Below are 24286 nucleotides of genomic sequence, written 5' to 3'. Positions count from 1 at the left end.
CAGGATGGTTTGGGGAGTGTGGGGCGAGCTGCCTTCCCCTGAGGCCATGGACACATTAGCACCTTGAAAAGCACCAAGGTCCTTTCCACACACACCCTCTTCTCCCCACTGCTGCATTGTAAGTCGCCCCTTGCTGTCCATATCTGCAATCACTGCCCATCACTCCTGCTCACAAGTTGGCGTCTCTGCATGTGTAAAGACTCTGTAAAATGTTTGCTTTGCTGAAGCTAGTTTGAGGGTGGCTTGGGAAGTTCATGTGTGTCATTAGAGAGCCAGAGTGTTGGATTGGGACCTGTGAGACCTAAGTTCAAATCCTCCCTAGGTGGCCTTGGAGGCCAGGCGCTGCCTCTCAGCCGATGTCCCAGTGTGGTTTTGCCATGTGCACCATGTTACGCTCCCAGGAGATATAAACACAATCAATGAATGAATCAATGCAGCATGTCAGACCGTAGAATACCTTTACTGGTTTCGAGGAGCAGAAATGAAGACTGAGCTTACGAGGCCAGAGGGACTCTGTATATGCCCCAGAGTCCTCTTGCAGGCAGCGTCCTCTGAGATCTTGGGCAGAGTCAGCCATGGTGGCGCTGTGGCTTAATGTGTCCGGGGGATGGGTGGAAGTGCAAGTCAGGCCACCAATGCCCAGGCGATCTTGGCCTCCTGATTTTGGCAAGGGGAAGGAGAGCATAGCCATTGGGGGCAACCCACTGCGCCAGTAGCTGCATCTGTCGTGAATTCTCTTTCAGAGCAGATGAGCGGCTGCCACTGCTTCCTAATGCAGGGAGTTCCACAGCTTAACACAACCCCCTCTGTGAGAAGAAGACCTTTCTTTTGTCCCCCCTGAATCTTCCAATGTTTTCCGCGCAGAGTCGAAACCTGAGCATGGCAGGGAAAGGGATCCTAGGAGCAACTGTTTGGGAGACGCAGAATCCCACCCCCCTGGGACTGAATGAAGGCAAAAGTGCTCGAGCCCAGATCTCCCTAGCCAATCGCGTTGTGAGAGAGGAAGAGTCTCCCTTCCCTTGAATTTGCCCTCGTTCGCAGACGGCAGCTGTGAAAGATCCGTGTGGCACATCCGGAGGTCCGCAGAGGGTCCGGACTCCCAGCCATTTTCACGGCACTCTGGTGGTAGGATGGTGGACACGGTAGAGACGGGGACCCCCACCTTAGGGCGGGGTCCCACCCCGGGAGCAGTGCTTGGGGGCGTCCCTGAGCTGCAGGTCCTCGCGGGGCGTCCAGGGCCTGGCGTAGCCGCCCCGGGGCAGCAGCAGGCGGTTGAGGGTGTGCTCGTAGTTGACGTGGCGCCGGGCCATCAGGACGTACTCGCGCTGCTCGGCCAGCAGCGGGCAGTCGCAGGCGTCGGGCACCCAGACGAACTCGCGGCGCACGACGGGGAAGCGGTTGCGGTAGGTGTGCAACACCTGCACGTCGTAGCGCGTCTCCTGCCCCACCCGGCGCTTGGAGAGGATTTGGGCGCGGAAGACTGCGCAGGCAGGGGAGAAAGGAGGTCAGGAGGGGGGCTCTCCTGCAGTGCCCCCCCAGGGGAAGAGCCCCTCGAGGGAGGGCTCTCCTCATCCAGCTCCCCTCTCCACCCGTAACAACATCCCAAGAGCTTAGGAGCTTCGGGGATAACAGGAAATGGGGTGGGGGTTCCTTGGCATGGGACCCTCTACGCTCCTCCCCACCTTGGCCCTGGAGGGAGGAGGGAGACTGTGGCAGTTTGGACTAGATGACCCTTGAGGTTCCCTTCCATGCGGAGGGGCCACGTACCAAAGTCGCTGTTGCAGTAGTGGTGGATGCGCTGGGATTTTCCCCTGGGAGAGTCGCACGCCCCGCACAGCCCTGCAGGATGAGAAGAAAGCATTTTGTGGGGGGAAAGGGGTGGCACTGACCGCCTTCTATTTTATGAGTAGTCCTTCCTGAACTTCAACCCTGCCCTCTTTCTCCCTACAAGTGCGGGGCGGCGTCTGGGGCTCTGGCAAAAGCCCTGCGAAGTAGGTCCGGCCAGAGGTGGTGGCTGGTGGGATTTGGAGCGTTGCATGTGGCCTGGAAACCCAGTTCCAGGCGAGAGGCATGCACACAATCAAGCCCACCCACCACCGCCCCCCCAAAGAATCCTGGGAACTGTAGTTTGCACAGCGCTGAGCTACAGTTCCCAGTACCTGGGGTTCTAGTCAGGGGCTTCTCCTACTCCTCAGGCTTTTCTTTTGCTGGGTTGGGGGGAGAAGAGGTGGCTCTGCCTGGGCTGACCCGCCTTGGAGGAATCTTCCTGCGACATCAAAGGCTGCCAGAAACCAGCCTGGGCTTTGTGGGTTCTGTGGCAAAATGTTGCACTAATGAACTCACAAGCTGGGGAGCAGGAATCCCACCTCAAATTATGGGGTGGGAGCAGCCCAAGGCTCCCAGGGGGCCTGGAGGGTGCGAGCTGCTGAAAGCAGCAGAATCTGTGGAGAAATTTATTCATTTCATGGCACTTCTTTCCGCCTCTTCCTCCTCTCATTTAAATCCCACACCAGCCCTGTGAGGTAGGCAAGACAGAGAGAGGCAGGGATTGGCCCCCAAGGTCACCCAGGGCGCTTGGGTAGCTCAGTCATTCCTCCATCGCTGGGGTTGGGCTAGATGACCCTTGGGGTCTCTTCCAACTCTACAGTTCTATGATTCTATGAAAACAGGACATTGGAGCTGGAGGAGGGGGAAAGCAAGGGGACGGCAGACATGGTATCAGGGTCTGCATGGGTGGGTACCTTGGAACAAATGCTACCAAATCCCTCAAATCTCCTAGATTTCCAACAAGAAAATGTTTCTTTCTAAGAGCACTCCACTCCTGCACCCTGAAACTATTGTGGGGGTGAAGGAAGGAGAGATGGACAGAGAATGGGGGGGAGAGAGATAGATTTGAGGATACCTGAGCTCCCTGGGGGCACTTTGGCTGGCAAGGGCGTTCCCTCCCGCTGAGGCGTCTTCCTGGCGATGTCGCTTTGGGAGGGCGGGGCTGGCAGGATGGCTGGGTGCTCCCTTGGTGAGCCATCCCCGACTTCCCTGGTCTGGGGCTGGCGAAGGGGGCTGGTGTCACTCTGGATGGGGTGGAAGTGCTCTTTCGGGAGCCAGAACTGGAACTCAATGCCCGCGTTGGGCTCCTGGAAAAGGACCTGAGGCAAGAAACAGGCATCGGGTGCATGGGCGAGACCCAGTTAATATCCTTTGCACCCAGGTGGAAAACCTCCAAGCAATTCCCTGGCCCATCTCACCATGACCAGCAAGTCCTCCTGGGTGGGTCCGGCTGCCTCAAGGCTCTCGTGGGCGTCCGCTGTGCGAGTGTAGCGGACCTGGGTGCCTGCTGCCTCGTACGTTCCTGGCCAGTCAATGGCCCAGTCACCGTTGATGATGTAGCGCTGGTTTGCAGTCATCAGAGCTGGGGAGGGGAAGGAAGGACGTTTGGGGAAGCTTTTGGGGGAGTTTTTGGCTGGCCCCCTCCTCCCCAGCCAACCACCCCAGAACCCCCAAGGGAGCCTCTGGGTGCCTCCAGTTTCAGAGGAGGCGTGGGGAGCTACCACAGGCAGGGCCTGCTTGGGGGTGGCCCCTCAGGGCAATGCCTCTTTGCTTGGAGCTCAAGAGGGGTGTTTGTGCAGAAAGTAGCTGTTCGGCAGCCGAACTCTCTTGGAAGGTGGTGGGCTCTCCTTCCTTGGAGGCTTTTAAAGAGAAGTTGGGTGTCCATCTGTCAGGGATGCTTTTGCTGCAATTCCTGCATCACAGGAGGTTGGGCTAGATGACCCTTGGGGGCCCCTTGCAATGCTTTTAGGATTCATGAGAGGTTTTTAAATGGAAGATGGGTGGCAACCTGCCAGGATTCCTGAATGTGTGTCCATTTTGTAAAAGGCAGTTGGTAGGATGCAATTCTTACCCCCCCACAACAAGGGGTCAGCAACAGGCATGGGGGTGAGAATAGGAACCTCCCCAGCAGCCCCTCCTACCGAGGTAATTGCGGCTGCTGTCTGTCACCTTGATGTGTCTGGCGCCTGCCGGGATCTGAGTGACATTCTGGTAGCCAAAGAAATCTGTGAAGCAATCAGAGGAGAGCGGGTCAAGTGCAGGGGGGGGGGAGAGAGACCACTGGGGAGGGAGGGGGAGGGGGCTGCCCAGGGGGAGGCAGCCAGGGGGTGAAGGGGAACTGCATGGTTTTTTTGGGGGGGAGGCTCAGAGTGTGACGTGCAGCGCTGGACAGAGGGCTTCCTCAGACATACTACTTGAAATGTCAGGAGTTGGATGGACACCTGTCAGAGATGCTCTAGCTGAGATTGCTGCCCTGCAGGGGGTTGGGCTGGGTGACCCCCAGGGACCCTTCCAATTCTGCTATTCTGTGATCTCATGCTTTTCAGTGAATTCCTGTTGGATCAAAGTCTACGTAGGAAGAGAATTCCCTGGCTGCCAAGATCCAAGTTTGGGGCAAGTTCTCTTTGGTGAGGGGACCCAAGCATAGATTTAAAATCACAAACTACACAGCAAAGTAAAGCATGGAAATGTGGACTGTGATTCCTTCAAATTATGCCCTTCTCGGTGAGTTCCCAAGTTCCCTTTGGTGAGTTAAAAGTTGATTTACTTACTAACTCTCCAAAGGTCAGATTCATGAAAGTGGCACAGGCAGTAAAAAGTGGTGAAAGTTATTAAATTCTTACATGGAAAGAAATAAAAGGGAATTTAGAAATTTGGGAAAGAATGAATTTATCGTTAAGGGGGAGAATTTCAGTGGTTAAAATGAATGTATTGCCAAGAATGTTGTTTCTATTTCAATCAATCCCAGTGATAAGCAGTGCTGGATGCTTCAAAGAATGGCAAAAATATATTTCTAGATACATCTGGCAAGGGAAGAAAGCAAGAATAAAATATAAATTGTTATCTGATATGAGAGAGAGAGAGGAGGTTTCACCCTGCCAGATTTGAGATTGTACTATGAGGCATCTTGCATCTGCTGGACCTGGGAATGGATGATATTGAAAAATGGGATGTGTTAGATCTAGAAGGACATGATAATAGATTTGGATGGCATGCATACAGTATTTATGGTATGATAAAGTGAAAAGACATAAAGGCTTTCAGAATCATATAATAAGAAAATCAAATTTTAAAGTATGGGGAGCTTCAGTCCTGGCACAATTAGCATGCAGGTAGGTTGCAAAATCTGTCCTAGTGACTTTCAAGATGGCCACCACCCTGTGAGGCAGGGCAAGGCAGCTGCTCTCACCATTTTATAGTTTTGAGAGCATGTTAGTATAAGTAACCATAGTTAGGACTTTCGGTTCACCACAGGTCGACTTCGTACGTGCGTCCGGCATTCTCCGTGAGACGCACACTCACCAGTGGGGTGAAACGGGGGCTGTAGGGCTTCGTGCCCCCCCCCCGAGGGTTCAGGAGGGTTGCTTGAACCTATAAGGATCAGCTGTGGCATCGAAGGGGGTTCCTAAACCCAGACCGGGAGGAAGGAGACCTCAGATGTTAACAACAGCGATCCTTCCCCCAAGTGAGAAAGCCCGATTCCGGAATGACCAGGTGGGGGAATCTCCACTGAATAACGACGAGCTCAAATACCTGGTTATTGAGACCTTGGAGCATTTAAGGTTAATCTGAAACCAAAGTTAATCCGAAGAATCGAGGTCTTAAACTAAAGAAATAACACTCCATAAAGCTAACCGGAGAACTATTATTTTACGGAACAGTTGAGCTAATTTAAGACAAGCTGAAGAGCAGGTCAATCCCGAAGTAGTTTGGGGGCTGTACCAAAATGAAAACAGGGTAGGAACAATCTAACATTCTATTTGTGGTCAGCATGTGCAAGGACTCCAAGATTTTTATGGCAAGAATCAAGAGAGAGTGGAGAACAGTATATGCCCCAGAACTTAGAATATTACCAAGCCTTCTCTCTATATTCCCTTAAAATGATGTATTGGTGGTACTTAACCCCAGTAAAATTAGCAAAAATGTATAGAACAAGTACTGTACCAATATATGCTGGAAATGTAAAGAAAAAGAGGTTACCTTTTATCAAATGCGGTGGAATTGTAATCAAGAAATTCTGGGAAATGATATATAATGAAATGAAAAAAATGTTTAAAATAACCTTTCCTAAAAAAACAGAAGCTTTTCTGCTAGGCATTATAGGTACCGAGATCCCAAAAGATCAGAGGAAACTGTTTGTGTATGCTACAATGGCCACTTGGTTTTTGCTAGCCCAGAGATGGAAGAAGAGACAGCCCCCACCAGAGAAGAATGGCAAATCAAGTTGATGGATTATGCTGGGATGGCAAAATTAACTGGGAAGCTCAGGAACCAAGAAGACAAGAAATTTTAAAAAGAATGGGAAATGTTTATAATGTATATACAAAATCATGGCAAACAGGTTAAAACATTAGCAGGATTCTAAATACACTTATAATGTAATAGAAAGTACAGATAACTTAGGAAGATGAAAAATTGGAAAAGTATTGCTGTGCAGTTGAAAGTAGAATTAAGATGGATGGATGGAATGGGGGAAGTCGGGAGATTCAAAGTAATCTCGATATGTGGAATGTAAGTTTATTCTTTTTCTTTCTTTTTTTCTTATTCTATTTCTCTATTTTGGAAATATATATATATATATATATAATACAGCGGTGCCCGGCAAGACGAATGCCTCCCAAAATGAAAAACGCGCAAGACGAAAGGGTTTTTCGGTTTTTGCGTCGATTCGCAAGACGAATTTCCTCCCTATGGGCTTGCTTCGCAAGACGAAACGTCTTGCGAGTTCTGGCGAGTTTTTTTCCTTTTTCTTAAAGCCGCTAACCCGTTAATAGCCGCTAAGCCGTTAATAGCCACTAAGCCACTAATAGCCGCTAAGCCGCTAAGCCGAAGAGACTCCAGAACGGATTAATTTCGTCTTGCGAGGCACCGCTGTAATTTCCTACACTGTTGGCAGGGGAACTCAAGCGTGGCCTGTGAGAGCTGGAGCAACCAGCTGAAACCTCTTTGCACTTTGAGCTTCTCAGCAGGATGGAGACCCGAGCTCCTCCCAAGGGGAGTGGAAGTGGTCCTAGCTAAGTGTGGCAGGCCAGTGGACTCTGTGGTATTACTCCCTTCGTGTGTTGATTAGACTTAAACCTGTTGGTTATAGGAGGCTGGTTACCTCACCATTTTGTCTGCACTTTCCTAGCTGCAAAAAAGAACACCTCTTTTCTTTGTTGTTGCTCTGGGGCAACCACTTCCGTTCTGCTGACTTCAATCCCTGACAAAGTGGCATGTGCGTTTGCCCAAAGCGGGGAAGGTGCTGGGGAGGGGAGGAGGAGGAGGTGCTTGGGGTGAGGAGGAAGAGCATGAAAAGCCAAAAGCCAAAGCATTCACCCACGGAGAACGTCAGGGCATTGAATCACCAGAGCTGGGAAAGGCTGCCCGGAAGACATGGTGCACCAGGACGCACGACTCGTTCCTGCCTCCACAGACGCCGCAGGCATCCGCCTGAGACTCTGAGCCCAGCAGCCCATCGCAGCCAGCTCTCTGGAAGGGAGACCAAGAGGGGGGAGCATCAGGCACCAGATTGGGGGTGGGGGATTTGATAAATCTGTGCATCTCCAGCATCTCTAGCACAGAGTGGCTGGGGAAACTCAGCCTGATGGGTGAGGTATAAATACTAAATAAATAAATATTATTATTATTATTATTATTATTATTATTATTATTATTATTATTATTCAGGAAGCAATCAGAGCATAAAATGACCCTGGATGCTGGATACCCCAAAGGGATCCCCCCCAGCTAGCATCCCTGTGCACCCCTTATGTGCCCACCTACTGTCCTGTTACTGGTACCACATAAGACCCATTTTCCACATTAGGGTGGCAGCACCTACACTTTGGAACTCCCTGAGTATTGATATCAGGCAGGTGCCTTCCCTGGACTCTTTTGGGATCCTGCTGAGAAACATTCCTGTTTAGACATGTCTACCTGCATGTTTGGAAAGTTGAAGTGAGTTTTAATCTGCTTTCAGTCTATTCTTGTTTTAGCTTTTGGGGTTCGCCTCAGGCCCTGACCCAAATCTGACGGGACTTACCAAACAACGGCCGCTGATGCAGAGGTCCTGGGAGTCTGGGCTGCAGCGGGTCCCATCCAGGACCCTCCCAAAGGTGTAGTAGAAATTGTGCCCTACAGCCAGGCAGTTCAGGTCGCAGAGGTTGGGGGCTGGCAAAAAGGGAAGAGGAAGAAGGGGGTCAGCCGGGACACAGAGATCCAGCTCCAAGGGTCTTCTGGCGGTTCCCTCACTGTGAGAAGTGAAGTTGCAGAGAACCAGGCAGAGAGCCTTCTTGGCAGTGGCACCCGCCCTGTGGAGGCCTGAAAGGCTGTCCCCGAAGCTGCGCTCCAAAGGCTTCAGGGATCTTTGAGGTTGGCGGTGGGGGAAAGCAGTGATTCCCCCCACCGCCAGCCCCACAAGCTTGGGGGCAGCGGCAAGGCTGCGCGCAGCCTTTGCGCTGTTCCCCGACCTGCTCTTGAACGCACCTTGTTTTTAAGAGGGAGAACAAAAAAAATCCCCCCCCCCTGTTCTCCCCCTCCTATGGTCCGGTGCATCCTATAGAGGGAAAAATATGGTAACCTATTACATGACTTTCCAAAGACATCTGAAGGCAGACCTGTATCGGAAAGTTTTTTATGTGTTGTGTTTTACTGTGGTTTTATAATTTGTTGGGAGCCACCCAGTAATAATAGTAATAGTTGCTGTTGTTGTTAATGAGTACTATCAGGGCAAAACACCTACTTGCCCCCAATTCACACTCACCAGAGCAATAAAATGAACCGGAATGCAGCTAATTTGCACTTCTATGAATTTTTCAATGCCATTTCTCGACAACCCTCCCCAAACCCAAAATGCATATTTTGTAGGAGAGGAAATGTGAATTAAAATGAATATATTCACGAAAATACCATGTAGAAATACATTGTATAATAGGGGAAATTGCTTGATTGGGTATATATATATCTTATGAGAAATTTGCACTAAAATCCTGCCAAATTTTTGTGAGGATAGATAGATGTGTGAGTGTTGTGAGATTATGAAATGGAAATGGGAAGATTTGTTCCCCTACTCCTTAAAGGACAGCAAAAGAGGGGGAAACCCCAAAACCTCCCCTTGGGCTTTAGACTGAGATCTCCCCAGGCTGAGCTCACCTCCATGGAAGGGGACCCATTGGTAAGGTGTCTGGCTGCCCAGGACAGGCTTGCCGTTGTAGAGGGAGCACTGGACAGCCCGGAAGGGGACGGATCCAGGAAGGCACTCCTGCAAGAGAGGAGGAAAGCCACAGTGTGAAAGGACAATGAGATGCAAGAAAACGGGCCACTGCCAGATGCAGGGCCACTGCCAGAATTGGGGCCCTGACGTCACCCATGGGGGGCGGGGCTTGCACAAGAGGGCTGGAAAGATCTGGCTTTCAATAATAACTTTCACTTCACCACCCACCGTAGATCCACCTCTGCCTTTCAGCCAAATGCTGGTGACAACTGCTAGGTGATGCTGGATTTCCTTCCCAGCTCATTGGTGGTTGCTAGGCAATGCCAGCCCTTGACCCCCACTCCCCAAAGCATCCCTTGACAGTGGTCCAAAGCAGGGACCCTCAAAGCTCTCTGCATTTTTAGGACCCCTGCTCCTTATTTTTGCAGTTGTAGATTGATTTCAGCTCTTTTTTTACCATTTTGCATTCATTATTTTCATTATGTATTCTATGTCTTGTATACAGTGGTACCTTGGTTCTTGAACTTAATCTGTTCTGGGAGTCCGTTTGACTCCTGAAACTGTCTAAAACCAAGGAGCAGCTTCTGGTTGGCTGCAGGAGCTTCCTGCACTCAAATGGAAGCCCGTCGGATGTTTCGCTTTCAAAAAACATTTGCAGACTTTACTTCCGGGTTTGCAGCGTTCGGGAACATATTTGTTTGACAACTAAGCTGTTTGGGAACCAAAGTACCACTGTATTTTAATGTTATGTTGTGAACCACCCTGAGATTTACAGGTTTAGGGTGGCATGAAAATAAATAATAAATAGTATTGTAAATAAATTGTAACCAGCCCTGGGACTTTAGGGTGAAGGGCAGGTAATTAATAATCATTCATCGTCAGTAATAACAATGAAGAATAGGGAGCAGGAGTGCAAGGCAAGCTGCAGATTATATTTATTGCTGTGTTGGGAGTCCACCTCCTTCCCTCCACAAAGCTCAAGCGTAATTCTCCCCACCTCTGCATATCATCCTATATCAGTCCAAGGGATACAGAGGCTGGAGACTCTTCCAAATGGCTGATTTGAACCCTGGCTTGACCCTTTAACCTGGACCTGATACAAATGCAACCTCGAACACAAACCCCGCAATAAGTGTGTGCAGCACTTTATTCTTTGACAAGGCAAGTACTCACATCCAGTTCACACACCCGGTACTGCCTGAGAGGCCCCTTGCACATCTCCTCCTCAGGGAACCTGAACGTGAAGAGGAAACACCTCCTTGAGAGACTCATCCTATGCAGAAGGAAGCCCCTTTGGGTGCAGCAGGGCTTACTCCCAGGTAAGCAGCAAGAGGATTGCTGGACATGCATTCTCAAGGTGCTGGGGCTATATACTGGTGAAATGTTATATTGGCAAAGCATGGCTAAGGCAGTTTCCTGATGAATTCAGCCTTTTGGCTCAAAAGGTATTGCCTTATACAGTCATACTTCATGTTACATTTGCTTCATGTTATGTTCTTTCAGATTATGTCCCGCGGGGAGCCAGAAGTACCGGAAAGGGTTACTTCTGGGTTTCACTGCTCGCACATGCGCAGAAGCACTAAATCGTGCAGCACACCTGCACAGATACGGCGCTTCAGGTTGCGCTCTTTTCATGTTGCGAATGGGCCTCCGGAAAGGATCCCGTTCGCAACCAGAGGTACCACTGTACATGCTACCGAAAGGCATCAAAACACACCCTCCCATTTTCCAGGGACAGTCTCAGAATTACAGAAGCCATACTGATTTGATCCCGAAATATCCCAATTTTCTTTTCTCCTTCCTGTCTCAGAGAACAATTAAAAGTGGTGTGTGAAGGTTCAAAAACTGAGTCCTGTTTATCCTGAAAATAAAATCCCTGCACCAAATGAAGGAAACGATGACGCTGGCATACAAAGCCCTTCCTACAATTTTGAAGGAAAAGATCACCAATCCACTTTCAAGTCTTTCATTGCGATGCTTCCACAGCTAGCCAATTCTTAGGAAATGTGGGGAGTGGTTATTCCTTTATTGTCAATGGAGCCTGGCACTGCCTACTCAGAAGTAAGTCCCACTGTAGTCAATGGAGCTTACTCCCAGGTAACTGGATCAAGAGAGTTCAGCCTTACTCTGAACTCTGAGTTAATAATTAACTATTGTTGTTTTCTGCTAGGTAACACATGAGTGTTTAACCTTCAAAGGTGGACAATGGAATTGCCAGTTTGCCATCTTGGAAGGGTGATGCCTGTTTCTCCAGCTCTGTGAGGGTGTAAATGAAGCTCTCCAGGAAAACAGCTCCAGGAAAATTGGATGCTGTCAAGATAGGCAGACCTCTGCTTCTAGGTCTGTTGGGATCATTTCATATTTTGTAAAATGCTGAGTCTGTTTCAGTCCACAGGTTCGTTTTGAAGAAAGTTCTGCAAGTAAGTGTCAATTAAACTTATAGGCCTTGTTTTCATTCCAAAAAGGAGTCTATTTTTATGTGTCCAGTTGCTTCAAATGGAGCAATATTAATATCGGCAATATTTCCAATGTGGGAGAGCCTCCAGGTTGGCTGCCAGGGGAGACCGAAAGCAACTGCTGTGATTCGAACCCAGGTCTCCCCCAGCAGGCCAACCACAACCCCTATGCTAGCACGCCCCAGGCAGTCACATCCCATGGCCCCCTCCCCGACAAACAGGGCAGGCCAGCTCACCTGATGCATTGTCGTGTCCGAAAGGAGGCTCCGTCCCCGCAGGTACTGGAGCAGGCACTCCAGCTGCCCCAGTGCGTCCATGCCCCGTAGCCCAGCTGGCGTCTCTGGCGGGGCCGGGGGCCCATGTGGTCTGTCCCCTACTTAAAGGAAGATGTCAAAGTCACCAGGCTCTGGCAGGTGCGGGGGCAAGAGGGCAGCTTTGGGTATTACCTTCCCAATTCCTCTAGTCATCAGACGCAACATTTTTGGGAAGCAGCTACGCCTCGTAGGGCCACCATGGAGAAGGTCCTGTCTTGAAGGTCGTACTTGAAAGTTTTTAAGTAGAGGTTAAGATGCTGTAAGTCCTCAAGCATCCATGGCCATCCAATCTCTGCTTAAAAACCTCCAAGGAAGGAGCGTCCACCACCTTCCATTCCACATCTGAACAACTCTTACTGCCAAAAATTACTTCCTGACGTTTGGGTGGAATCTCTTTTTTTGTAACTTAAAGCCATGGGTTCAGGTCCTACCCTCTGAAGCAGAAGAAACCAAGCTTGCTCCATTCTCCATGTGGCAACCCTTGGAGGCAAAACATCCCCAATTCTCTCAACCGTTCCTCATCATGTTTGGTTTCCAGACCCGTGATCATCTTGGCCTCCCTCCTCTGCTCATCTTCCAGCTTGTCAAGGTCCTTCTGGAGTACTGTGTCCAGTTCTGGGCACCACAGTTCAAGAAGGACACTGACAAACTGGAACGTGTCCAGAGGAGGGCAACCAAAATGGTCAAAGGCCTGGAAACAATGCCTTATGAGGAACGGCTAAGGGAGCTGGGCATGTTTAGCCTGGAGAAGAGGAGGTTAAGGGGTGATATGATAGCCATGTTAAAATATATAAAAGGATGTCACATAGAGGAGGGAGAAAGGTTGTTTTCTGCTGCTCCAGAGAAGCGGACACGGAGCAATGGATCCAAACTACAAGAAAGAAGATTCCACCTAAACATTAGGAAGAACTTCCTGAAGGTAAGAGCTGTTTGACAGTGGAATTTGCTGCCAAGGAGTGTGGTGGAGTCTCCTTCTTTGGAGGTCTTTAAGCAGAGGCTTGACAACCATATGTCAGGAGTGCTCTGATGGTGTTTCCTGCTTGGCAGGGGGTTGGACCCAATGGCCCTTGTGGTCTCTTCCAACTCTAGGATTCTTAAATTGTGGCGCCCAGAATTGGACACAGGATTCCAGGTGTGGTCTGACCAAGGCAGAATAGAGCAGCACTATGACTTCCCTTGATCTGGACACTAGACTTCTGCTGATGCATCATTAGTTCTTTTTTTGCTGCTACATCACATCCTGTGCAACAACAAGGTCCTTTTGTATTGTTTTTATTAAGGATTTTCTTGAGTTACAATAGTACAAACATCATCTCTATTTTCAGATAATAAAGATCATAACCAAGGTCTTTTAGATGTATGGCTTAGTCATTTGGGAATATCCTGAGCAATATGCCAGAGAAATTGGGCTGGAGGTTAATTGGGGTGGGGCCCCCACCTGCCTCCATGCATCACCCCCTCCATTTTTTGCCCAGTGAAAGGGGGGGGGGGCTCTTTCAGCCTTCACAAAACACTCCAGCCATTGTCTTGGTAATTGTCTGTTTCTCATCCTTTCCACTCCTCTGAAGGAAAGTCTGGAGCCTTCTTCCAAAGTCTGCTTTATCTCTTCCCAGACATTTGGAAAGGGCTTTCAGCGCACCATGAAGAAACCTTCCCCACAGTGTGAAGGAGCCAAGCTCTGCCTGAGCATGCAATGCACACACGACACACAGAGGAAAGCTGCTTCCCAAAAGCTCAGGCTGCAGGCAGGAGGGGAGATAAGATCAGCCTTTGCTAAATAGCCCAGATGCAGGAGGGGGGTTTTGGTGGGGGAAGATCCTCCTCTCCATCCTCCTTCCAGCAGTGGAGCCTGGGAAGGCCCCACTCTGTTTACAAAAGGAAGGTCAAGGGAATTAAATGTTTATCGTGGCGCTAAGCAAGGGGCAGGACCACAAGGTGGAGGCGTCCCCAGTTGTGGCAGGGTGACCGCAGTGACCACAAGGGAGGAATGACGGAGGATGGAGAAGGGGGTGCATAGGGAGAAAAGGAGAGGGTGGGTGGGTGGGAGCAGCTGGCCAAGAGCATTGGGGCTGCATTGGAGCAGGTGGGCAGCTAGCTCATATCTTGCACAAAAATCTGCTTTTTTAATTTTTAAAAAACCACCTCTTGGAAACCCCCGAAAGCTCACAGGGATCCTGAGCCTGCCTGTCTTGCTTCAGAAAACAAAGAAGCCCTTTGCACAGACAGATGCAGGCCCCCCTTCTCCAGCAGAGCATCCACGTGGTATGCAGAAGGCTCCAGGCAAGACTAGGAGAGACGCCCCCCCCCCGAGTCTCAAAAACCTGGAGAGTTGCTGCTGGTCAGTGCAGACAATACTGAACTAGGTGAGCCAAAGTTCTGGCTCGTGATTGAAGGGGCCATTAGAATATTGTTCTCTATATGATCCCCTTTGTGTGAACCTGTGCTTCAGGGACCCATTAGCAGATATGTGTGGTCCATCATGATAACGCTGCTTCGTAAGAAACTAGCAACCGAGATAGACTGCCTCTGGCGCTGGAGGTTCCATAAGGGCCTAAGCAGAGTCAAGCCAAAGGGGGTGCATTTGGCCCACTCCTGAGAAGGGAGCCCAGAAAACCAGAGGGAGATCTTTCCTCTCCTAATGGGTTTCATGAAATTGATGGTTAAACATCCAGGGAGAGGGTGGAATAAACAGGTTGGTGGCCAGCAGACTGGAAGCTGAGGGAGGGGGGCCTGAGCATTACTTCCATCACCAAAGCAAGCAAAGGCAGGCCTGGGATGGGATGCTTCAGCTGAGATTCCTGCACTGCAGGGAGTTGGACTAGATTAAGGTTACCAGACTTTTTTCAGTGAATCCAGGGACACTTTTCAACTTCAGTTGATTTTGTATGGGGGCTGATTTGTAAATCTGGGGACTGTCCCCGGGAAACGGGGACGTCTGGTAACCTTAGACTAGATGACTCTCAGGGGTCCCTTCCAACTCTACAATTCTAGGATTCTAAGATTCTTTCTTGTCTTGGATGGAAACTTTCCTTGCAGCCATTGCCCCGCCCTCTCTTGCTCCTAGCTCCACCCATCAATGGCCTCTGGCCGCCAGAAGGAGATGTGGCCCCCGGTCCCCTTTGCGTGCTCTCCTCCGTTGGCGTCAAAGATCCCAAGGGAAATCGTAATCTGGCATCATCCTGCTCCCGCCAAGGGTCCTGGGAAAGGGGCCGGGCTGATCGCCTTGCCTCTGGACATTTTCAGCCTAATTGCATTAAAACTACAGTATTTACAAATTGGATGGTCTCTGCACCCAGGTCTCAAGGCTTCCTGTTGACGTCAGAGGCAGCACTCTCCCCTCCCAGAACCCCAACTCTGTTCACTAGGCCTCACTTCCCCACAGCCACCGGTCCCAGCCGCCTCCCAATCTGCTGCCCCAAGCAGGATCCTGAACCTGGGGAAGCAAGGGGGGGAGCAGCAGCAGGACCCCTCAAGGAAGCGCAAGGCTGACCATGCAAATGTCACCTCCTCTGCCCAGACGCTGTCTTTTGGAACCGGGAGACTGAACTTCCACCTGCAAATCTTGCTCTCTGCCAAGCTTGGCTGGAGGCCAACCAGTTTAGCCATTGCTTGGGCTGGCTGCCAGTCCAAACAAAGGATGCTGTCAGAATCAGACCCACACAGGCCCATCTGGTCCAGCCTCCGCCCCTCACAGTGGCCTAATACCCTTGAGAACCTAGGAATCCAGATAGACTGCCTCTGGACCTGGAGGTTCTGTGTGGATGTAAGAAGAGCCTGTCTTCTGGATCAGGCCAAAGGGGACCCATCTAGTGCAGCCCCCTGCTCTCACAGTTGCCTGTGGAAAACCTCCAAGGGAGATCCCAGCACAGGAGCAGCTCTCCTGTCCTGTGGTTTCCAGCTGCCTCCAAACATGGAGGAAGAGCAGAGCCTCCCCTCTCCTCCTCCTCCATGAATTTGCCCAGTCCGCTTAAAGCCATTGCTGCCTCCTGGGGGAGGGAGTTCCTCATGTGAATTTTGTGCTGTGTCAGGAAGTTCTACCAAGCCAGATTTGGACTCTCATCTTCCCTCCCTCCCCCCCACCTTAAAGCTTTGCTTCACACCCCGCCTGCTGAAGAGTTATAGAGAGCAACAAATCAGCCTTAACAGCACAACCTGGATCTGCCAGCATGTGGGGGCCGGGGGGCCCTCTGGGGCTCCCAGTCACCTGCTCTCCAACTTACCTGAACGGTGCACAGGAAGGTCAGCCAGATGAGGAAGACGGTGGTCAGGGGAGAGGTGCTCCTGCAAGAAAGAGAAGGAAATACTCTAACGAGGGCCTATTGCCAGCTTCATCAATGGCTGATCCTGAAATGTAGGATCCCCTCCAAACTGGTGCCAATGTTTTGTGCTAGTTTTGTGCCGTGAACCCCTCATTTTGTGCCACCGCCCCAGCTGAGTAATTGACACTCAAAGCAGAGAGGGGGGTAGGAATACCCCAAAACCCATCATTGTCTGATTGAAGCTTCTGTGGTCCAGAAATCAGGGGAAGGAGAGAGACAGACAGACAGACAGACAGACCAAGTTGGTGACCATTGCTACCGCTTGTGGCAGGGAGTTCCACAATTTAACGAAAAAGTCCTTCCTTTTCTCTGTCCCAAATCTTCCAACCCTCAGCTCTGTTGGATGTCCATGATTTCTAGCAGGAGGAGAGAGAGAGGAAAACTGCCACTCTCCCCATTCCAGGCATCATTCATAACTTCCTACCCGGTCACATCTGCCTCATTTTTTATTGAAACTCAAAAGTCTCAAACACTTCAGCCTTTCTTCATTGGCTTAACTGCAGCCTCAGTTTGCAGAGGGCTCCCCCATGGCCAGGGGACCTCTGGGCATGTGCAGAGGGCCTTTCCCCTTATGGTTCCCCCCCCAAATCAGTCCCCTGGGCAAGGAGAGGAGAACACCAAGCTGCCTGTTCTGGACACCACCTGACGCTGCCAGATATATTTATTCTGACATTTCGATCCTGTGGGTGGATGAGAGGTGGAGAGGCAGCAGTGATAAGGGGCTCACGTGCCCTGGAAAAAGAGTAGGGGGGAGAGGGAGGGGTCCCCTTGGAGGGTGTCAGTTGCATCCAGGGCCTACAGAAAATTATGAATTATGCAGGAGAGAGAGAGAGAGAGAGAGAGAGAGAATGAGTGTTTTCCTCCCTCTCTCTAAACACTACACCGCGCCTGGGCAGCCAACATATGTGGAAGATTCGGGGGAGAGAAAAGGAAGGTTATCTCAGTTGAAGTGTGGAACTCCCTCCCACAGGAGGCAGCAGTGACCTGGACAGCTTTAAAAGAGGGAGGAAAGGGCTATGGATTTCTACTTGCCAGGATGGCTCAGCTCTGCCTCAACAGATGGAGGCAGCAATGCTTCTGAATCTCAGTTGCTGGAACCCCCAGGAGGGGAGATGGTTGCTCTTGCACTCAGCTCCTGCTTGTGGGTGTCCCAGAAGAGGTCTCTAGTTGGCCACTGTGAGACAGGATGCTGGGCTAGACAGGGGTGGGGGGTGGCTTTGGCCTGATCCAGCAGCCAGGGCCTTTGTATGCCCTCATGGAACCTCCAGGCTCTGAGGCAGTCTACCTGGATTCCTAGTTTCTTAGGGGTATTTGGAGCCTGTGAGAGGAGGATGCTGGGCTGGGTGGGCCCCCTTGGGCCTGATCCAGCAGCCAGCTCCCCTTATGTTCTTAATCAAAGTGGAAAAAAGAAAACCCAGACTCTCCGGAGAATCAAGGGCACAGGCGGGCAGAATGCTAGGGGTTCCCCCGTCCACCCTGCATGAGCCGTGAGTCACCCAGAGCTATATGTGGGAGTAGAATCATAGAATCGCAGAATCATAGAGTTGGTAGGGAGCCCCAGCAGTCATCTAGTCCAACCCCCTGCCATGCAGGAATCTCAGCTAAAGCATCCGACCTCTGCTTAAAATCTCCAAGGAAGGAGAGTCCCCAACCTCCCAAGGAAAACTGTTCCACTGTCAGGCAGCTCTTAGTGACATGAAAGTTTTTCCTGATGTTGAGACGGAATCTTCTTTCTTGCAACTTGAAACCATTGATTCGAAAAATAATTATTGACATTGATTCAGGGCTGGAAACCTCTTATGGACTTTTTGCATGAAAGAGAAAACGAACCTGCAATATTGTGACTTAAAGATTGAAAAAATACTGATTATAGAAGATAGGAAGCTTGGATGTTAAGGAGTGAATACTGCACAGTGGTACCTCAGGTTAAGAACTTAATTCGTTCTGGAGGTCCATTATTAACCTGAAACTGTTCTTAACCTGAGGTACCACTTTAGCTAATGGGGCCTCCCGCTGCCGCTGCACGATTTCTGTTCTCATCCTGAAGCAAAGTTCTGAACCCGAGGTACTATTTCTGGGTTAGCAGAGTCCGTAACCTGAAGCATCTGTAACCTGACGCGTCTGTAACCAGAGGTACCACTATGCTATGCTTAGGTGCAGGACAAAAAACTGGAAGTCTTTATCTTTCTTTATTTTCCCCTCTTCTTTCTCCCCTCTTTTTTTAAAAAAGTCTCTCTGGATTGGTTCTTTTTTAGATAAAGTATGTAATGTATTACATACTTACGAGTCCCATGGACTGCAAGAAGAACAAACCTCTCCATTCTGAAGGAAATCAGCCCTTAGTGCAGATCCTGAAGCTGAGGCTCCAAGACTTTGGCCCCCTCATGAGAAGAGAAGACTCCCTGGAGAAGACCCTGATGTTGGGAAAGATGGAGGGCACAAGGAGAAGGGGACAACAGAGGACGAGATGGTGGGACAGTGTTCTCGAAGCTACAAGCATGAGTCTGACCAAACTGCGGGAGGCAGTGGAAGACAGGAGGGCCTGGCGTGCTCTGGTCCAGGGGATCACGAAGAGGCGGACACGACTAAATGACTAAACGACTAAACAACAACAAAAACACATAATGTATTATAAAAAGATATTTTGTGATGGGTATGATTTTTTGCATATTTTTAGGCAAGTATCAACAAAAATACTATTAAAGAAAAAAACCATTAAAAAGGAAATGCTGGGACTGGGCCACCAGTTCCTGGGATGGCTCCCTGCAAGTTGAGCCACACTCTCATTCCCCCGATATGAACAAAGCAGGAGGAGGAGATATCAAAGCCGTGGTCCCCTTCCTGCTGTGTCTGCCCTGCCTCACATCCCTTCCTATGCAGGGCAGAGCGAGCGCTTGCTGAGATGCTCCCCCTTCTTTCCAGGCCTTCAGGGCAGGAGCAATTCTTGGGCTGGGATAGATGACCCTTGGATCCCTTCCAACACTACATTTATTTGATTCTACAGGGCAGGGACAGGCGCTCCCTTTCTGAGCACCTGGAGATGCCAGACAGCACTTAAGGCTGCCTGACGCTTGCATGCCTCAAAAACGCCGGAGGCAGCAAACAGGGGCGGGGAAACATAAACAAGATTTAAGGGGCATCCCATGAAGTTCTGGCGCAGCAGGAGCGAAGCCAGACTCGCTTCCCATTCTCCTGCCTAAGCCTGGGGGGAGAAGCAGCTCTGCTGGAGCCAGCAAAGCTCAGCTTTGGCCCTCTGAGCATTCACAGAGTGGCTTTTCCTCAGCCTATTCTCCAGTGTCTGATAGGCCTACATGGCCCAAACAGCCACCCAGCCACCAGGCCTCCTTCTCTCTTAAATTGAGAAAGTGCAGCTCACAGGAACTCCCTGGGCATGGAATCATAGATGCATAGATTTGGAAAAGACCCCCAGGGTCATCTAGTCCAACCCCCTGCAATGCAGGAATCTCAGCTCAAGCTTCCATCACAGAGGGAGGGTCATTCAACCTCTGCTTTAAAAGCTCCAAGGATGAAGAGTCCACTACCTCCCAAGGAAGACCGTTCCACTCTTTAATAGCTCTTACTTTCAGAAAGTTCTTCCTGTTGTTTAGTCGGAATCTCCTTTCTTGTCACTTGAAGCCATGGATTCGAGTCCAACCCTCCAGAGCAGGAGGAAACAACCTTGTTCCTTCTTCCAGTGGCAGCCCTTGAGATATTTGAAGATGGCTCTCCTATCTCCTCTCAGTCTCCTCTTTGCGAGACTAAACCCAACTCCTTCAACCATTCCTCATCACCCTTGATCACCTTGGGCACCCTCTTCTGCAGGCCTTCCAGCTTGTCAATACCCTCAGGGTCCCATCCAACTCTAGGATTCTAGGATTCTGTTAAGGGCTGCAAATCCAGCACAGAAGTCCAGAATCCTAACAGGGGTGGGGGTGGGGGGTGAGGTGGAGGGTGTCCAGTTGTCTTGGTTTGCCTGTAAGCAGCTTAGGGACAGGGCAACATGCAAGTAAATAACGTCAACGAGAAGTCAGAGAACAGGGCAGCCTGCAAAACACTGAGCTGACTGAAGCTCTGTATTGTCTACACTGGCCGGCAGCCAGCAGCGGCTCTCCAAGGTTTCAGGCTCAGGGGTCTCTCCTAACTGGAGAGGCCAGCGGGGATTAAACTAGGGACCCCCAGGAGAGGTTGAAGTCAGGCACCCAAGGGAGATCCCTAAAACGTCGCCCCCCAAAAGGTGGGGCTTGCGATGGCCTCGATGTGCCTTTTCCACCCCACAACTCCGGCACGGCAGCCTGTCTGCGCCCCCCCTCCCCACGGCACAGACAGACCCATTACCCCCCCTCCCCACAGCACCTTAGCCGAGCCATTCCCGCCCGAGCCTCAGTTTCCCCCTTCTCCAGCGCGCCCCGCCGAAAAGCCCCACTCACCCGGCGCCGTCGGCAGCGGCGCGCTCCTGGCCCGCGGCTCCTCTTCTCCCCGCCCGGACCTTTGTGGAAAGGGGGCGCCCGGGGGCTGGAGCGAGCGGGGCCCCCGCGCCGAGACGCATCCTTCCTGCGCTGCTGCTGCTGCTGCTTCTTCGCCGGCTGCTGGGGAGCGGGGCCCGGCGGGGCTTGGACGGCGTCCCGGGGAGGGAGGAGAGAGGGAGGGAGGGAGGGAAGGAGGGGGACCCCCCCACTTGCTGCCGCCTCTTCTCGGGTTCCTGAACATGTCAAATTCCCCCCCCCCCAGGCAAGAAGGGGGCGGGGGCTCTGAACCCCCTTCACGGGGCGGAACCAGGCGCGACACCCCTCTAATGCTGCCCCTTTTTATTGGAGGCGCAAACTTTATTAGGGTGGCAGAGGGTGAATTTCTAGGGGGTGAGAGAGAGGATTAATATTAACCCCCTCGGTCTCCGGCCTCATTTTCCAGGCCGCCTGCCAAACCCAGGGCGGGGAGGGCCAGGCTATAAATAAAGGCGCGCTCTTTGGGGGAGGGAGGTGTCCAAAAAGCAGAGAAGGGGGGCAGGAAAGGAGGGGGCAGGACGGTGGGAAGTCGGGGGTCCGTCCACGACACACACACTAAAACTGGGGTGTCCCCCCATGGCAGCGTGGCATAGTGGTTAGAGTGCCGAACTAGGAGCTGGGAGAGACCAGGGTTCAAATCCCCACTTGGTGTGACCTCGGGGCCAGTCCCTGCCTAACCTACTTCGCAGGGTTGTTGTGGAGGTTAAATGAGGAGTCGGGGGAACCATGTGAGCTACCTTGAGCTCCTTGGAGAAAAAGGGGAGATCTAATTGTAACAAAAATGAGTCAAATAATATATTTTTTTGCTTTATGCATGGCATATCTAATCAATATTATAATAGCAATCAAAAGAACCATTAAAGTTTGAAGATAATAAGAATATAATGACTTGAGTAAAAAATGGGTTTTGTATCATTCTGCCCCACCTACGGGGCACTTAGATACATTGGATGGGGCACTTTGTTACAAAGCATAAATTGTATTTGCAAAATTTTAATGGAAAAACCACATTTTTTATTGTGAGATATCATAATCAGCCTTACAATATGTTCCTTAAAATCTAAATTACGTATCAAAACTAACAGTGTTTCACACATATCATAGACTTTATGGCAGGTTTTCTTAACAAAACATCAAAACTTATATTAATGTTTCCTCAAACACCTATGCATTAAAAAAAAAAAACAATTTTGGAAAAACTTTAAAAAGTATGAGAACTCACATTAGGTAGTCAAAAAATAGTAATTTAAACAAAATGCTTATAAAAAAATAAGATAATTACTTAACGTTTAGCGTTTATTGCACATTATATTCATTGAAGTCAATAGAAAAAGTATGAAGAGATGGTGTTCGAGATGTGCCCTTTGAGAAACTTGGTTTTGGCAACTGCAAAACAACATCCTTGAAATCAGCTCATGCCTTATCTTCTACAATGGGGAAGACAAACATACAAAATCCTGTTATAGGTAGGTAGCCATGTTGGTCTGCCGTAGTCAAAACAAAATAAAAAAAATCCTTCCAGTAGCACCTTAAAAAGGTAAAGGGACCCCTGGCCATTAGGTCCAGTCGTGACCGACTCTGGGGTTGCAGCGCTCATCTTGCTTTATTGGCCGAGGGAGTCGGCGTCCAGCTTCTGGGTCATGTGGCCAGCAGGACTCTGGCAAACCAGATAGCTCACGGAAACGCCGTTTACCTTCCCACCAGAGCAGTACCTATTTATCTACTTGCACTTTGACGTGCTTTTGAACTGCTAGGTTGGCAGGAGCAGGGACCGAGCAACGGGAACTCACCCCGTCAAATCCCCGCCGACCTTCTGATCAGCAAGTCCTAGGCTCTGTGGTTTAACCCACAGCGCCACCCATGCCGCACCACAAAGTGTGCATGCACACGAAAGCTCATACCAATAACAAACTTAGCTGGTCTCTAAGGTGCTACTGGAAGGAATTTTTTTTTTCTTTTGAATACAAGATCCTGATTTTCCCCCTGAGATATGACACTTAATTATTGGTCATATTATATTTAGAAACAACAGTTTTTTTCTTTTCAGATTTAATGAGTAGGAAATCTCCAGCATTTATATTTTCAGGGAACATCAACATTTACACTAGCAGGGCACTTTTCTCCATATCAATGTGCCCTGTGTCTTAGTGTATCAAAGTACCCCAACGGACATTTTCAAAAAACTAAAAATTATTTAAAAAACCACTGAACTTATTTAAAAATCATGTGATTACTGAGTGGAATAACTTACCCTTGGTATTTTTAAATCTTAACTAAACGACGTAAAAGAACGTTGGAGCACTTTTACATTTCATGTAACTTTTTAGTTGGCTGTGCTAAAAACACACCTACTCTCGTCAAACGCCAACAGTTAACTGGTGGGCGGTGCAGTCGCAACTGTTGTACTCACACATGTATAGACACGTTTTAGTGATGTAACGACACAAATAACATTTCTCGAAATTGAAATATTGTTGGTGTATCAATGTGCCCCTTGCATCAATGTGCCCCCCCCTATTTATTAATTGATTGCCAGCCCTTCTCCCTAAAGTCCCAGGACGGGTTGCACCATGTTTGTAAAAACGTTTATTAAAGTTTATTATTAATTATAGTTAGGTGCTACCTTTATTGTCCTCCAAGGCTCTCAAGGTGTATCTGGCTCTCCTCCCCCCACGTTTCATCCTCACAACAACCCTGTAAGGTAGGCTAGGCTAAGAGATGAGGACTGACTCCAAGGTCACCCAAGGAGCTTCAGGGCTAAGTGGGAATTCGAACCCTGCTCTCTCTCAGGTCCTAGTCGCGTCCCGTCCACTAACGATTAGGCTACACCGGCAACTGACAATCACAGAAAGGAGGCGGGTCCTCAAATTGCACCTCTCAGGTGCACGCAACCCCCCTCACCTGCGAGGCGAACTTCTGGCGGAGGTTCGGGCGCAGATCCACTCCATCCATTTCAAGCATATGACGTCTCTCCCCCTCCCCGCTCCCAAAGAATCCTGGGACCCGTAGTTTGCTAAGGACACTGGGAACTTTAGTTCTGCAAGGGGTGGGGGGAACTACAGCTCCCGGGGTTCTTGGGGGGGGAGTCATGCGCCCTGGAGGAAGGGGAACTCCGTTTGATTTCAAAGCTTCCCGAAGCTTCTTGGCCGTTAAAAGGCCGCTGCGCGAGAGCTCGAGTTGGTCTCTGTCGGGCTGTTGTTGAATGTTCGTCTTTTCCCTTCCTTTCCTCTCCGGAAGGGTGAGACATCCGTCCATCGGAGGGTGTTTGTGGGGAAATCTGGGCAGTCCGAGCAGCTCGAGACAGAAATCCAACAGGTCGAGCCACCTGGGTAAGTGCGGAGGGCGCACCGACCACTTGGATTTCTTGCTGCTCTTAAGGTGAAAGGCAGCGCCCCGACTGCGGACCAGAAGGACCCAGAAGGGGCTGATCCCGGAGGGCAGCGGGCGCCATTCG

At 50.2% G+C, this 24286-nt stretch overlaps 1 protein-coding gene across 4 annotated transcripts; it reads right to left on the bottom strand.

Moving 5' to 3' along the window:
- Positions 1-441: 441 nt before the first annotated feature.
- Positions 442-20876, bottom strand: ADAMTSL5 (ADAMTS like 5; the record flags this gene model as incomplete). 4 transcript variants are annotated; one of them, XM_081895648.1, is made up of 12 exons in its annotated part: positions 442-1480; positions 1768-1839; positions 2903-3146; positions 3246-3409; positions 3969-4052; positions 7395-7518; positions 8072-8199; positions 9181-9289; positions 10415-10475; positions 11934-12070; positions 16232-16292; positions 20758-20876. In XM_081895648.1, the coding sequence occupies 12 exons, from the start codon at positions 20874-20876 to the stop codon at positions 1164-1166; spliced, it is 1620 nt and encodes a 539-aa protein (XP_081751774.1). In that variant the 3' UTR covers positions 442-1163. The 4 variants fall into 4 exon arrangements, with proteins under 4 accessions (XP_081751774.1, XP_081751777.1, XP_081751776.1 ...); XM_081895651.1 differs by lacking the exon at positions 20758-20876 and adding an exon at positions 19912-20096 and having other exon boundaries at positions 11934-12073; XM_081895650.1 differs by lacking the exon at positions 20758-20876 and adding an exon at positions 19912-20096.
- Between the last annotated feature and the right edge of the window lie 3410 nt (positions 20877-24286).

This window comes from Podarcis melisellensis (genome assembly GCF_964234715.1).
Source record: "Podarcis melisellensis genome assembly, chromosome: 18".
NCBI classification, from domain to species: Eukaryota; Metazoa; Chordata; class Lepidosauria; order Squamata; family Lacertidae; genus Podarcis; species Podarcis melisellensis.
This window is presented reverse-complemented; position numbering and strand designations above follow the sequence as displayed.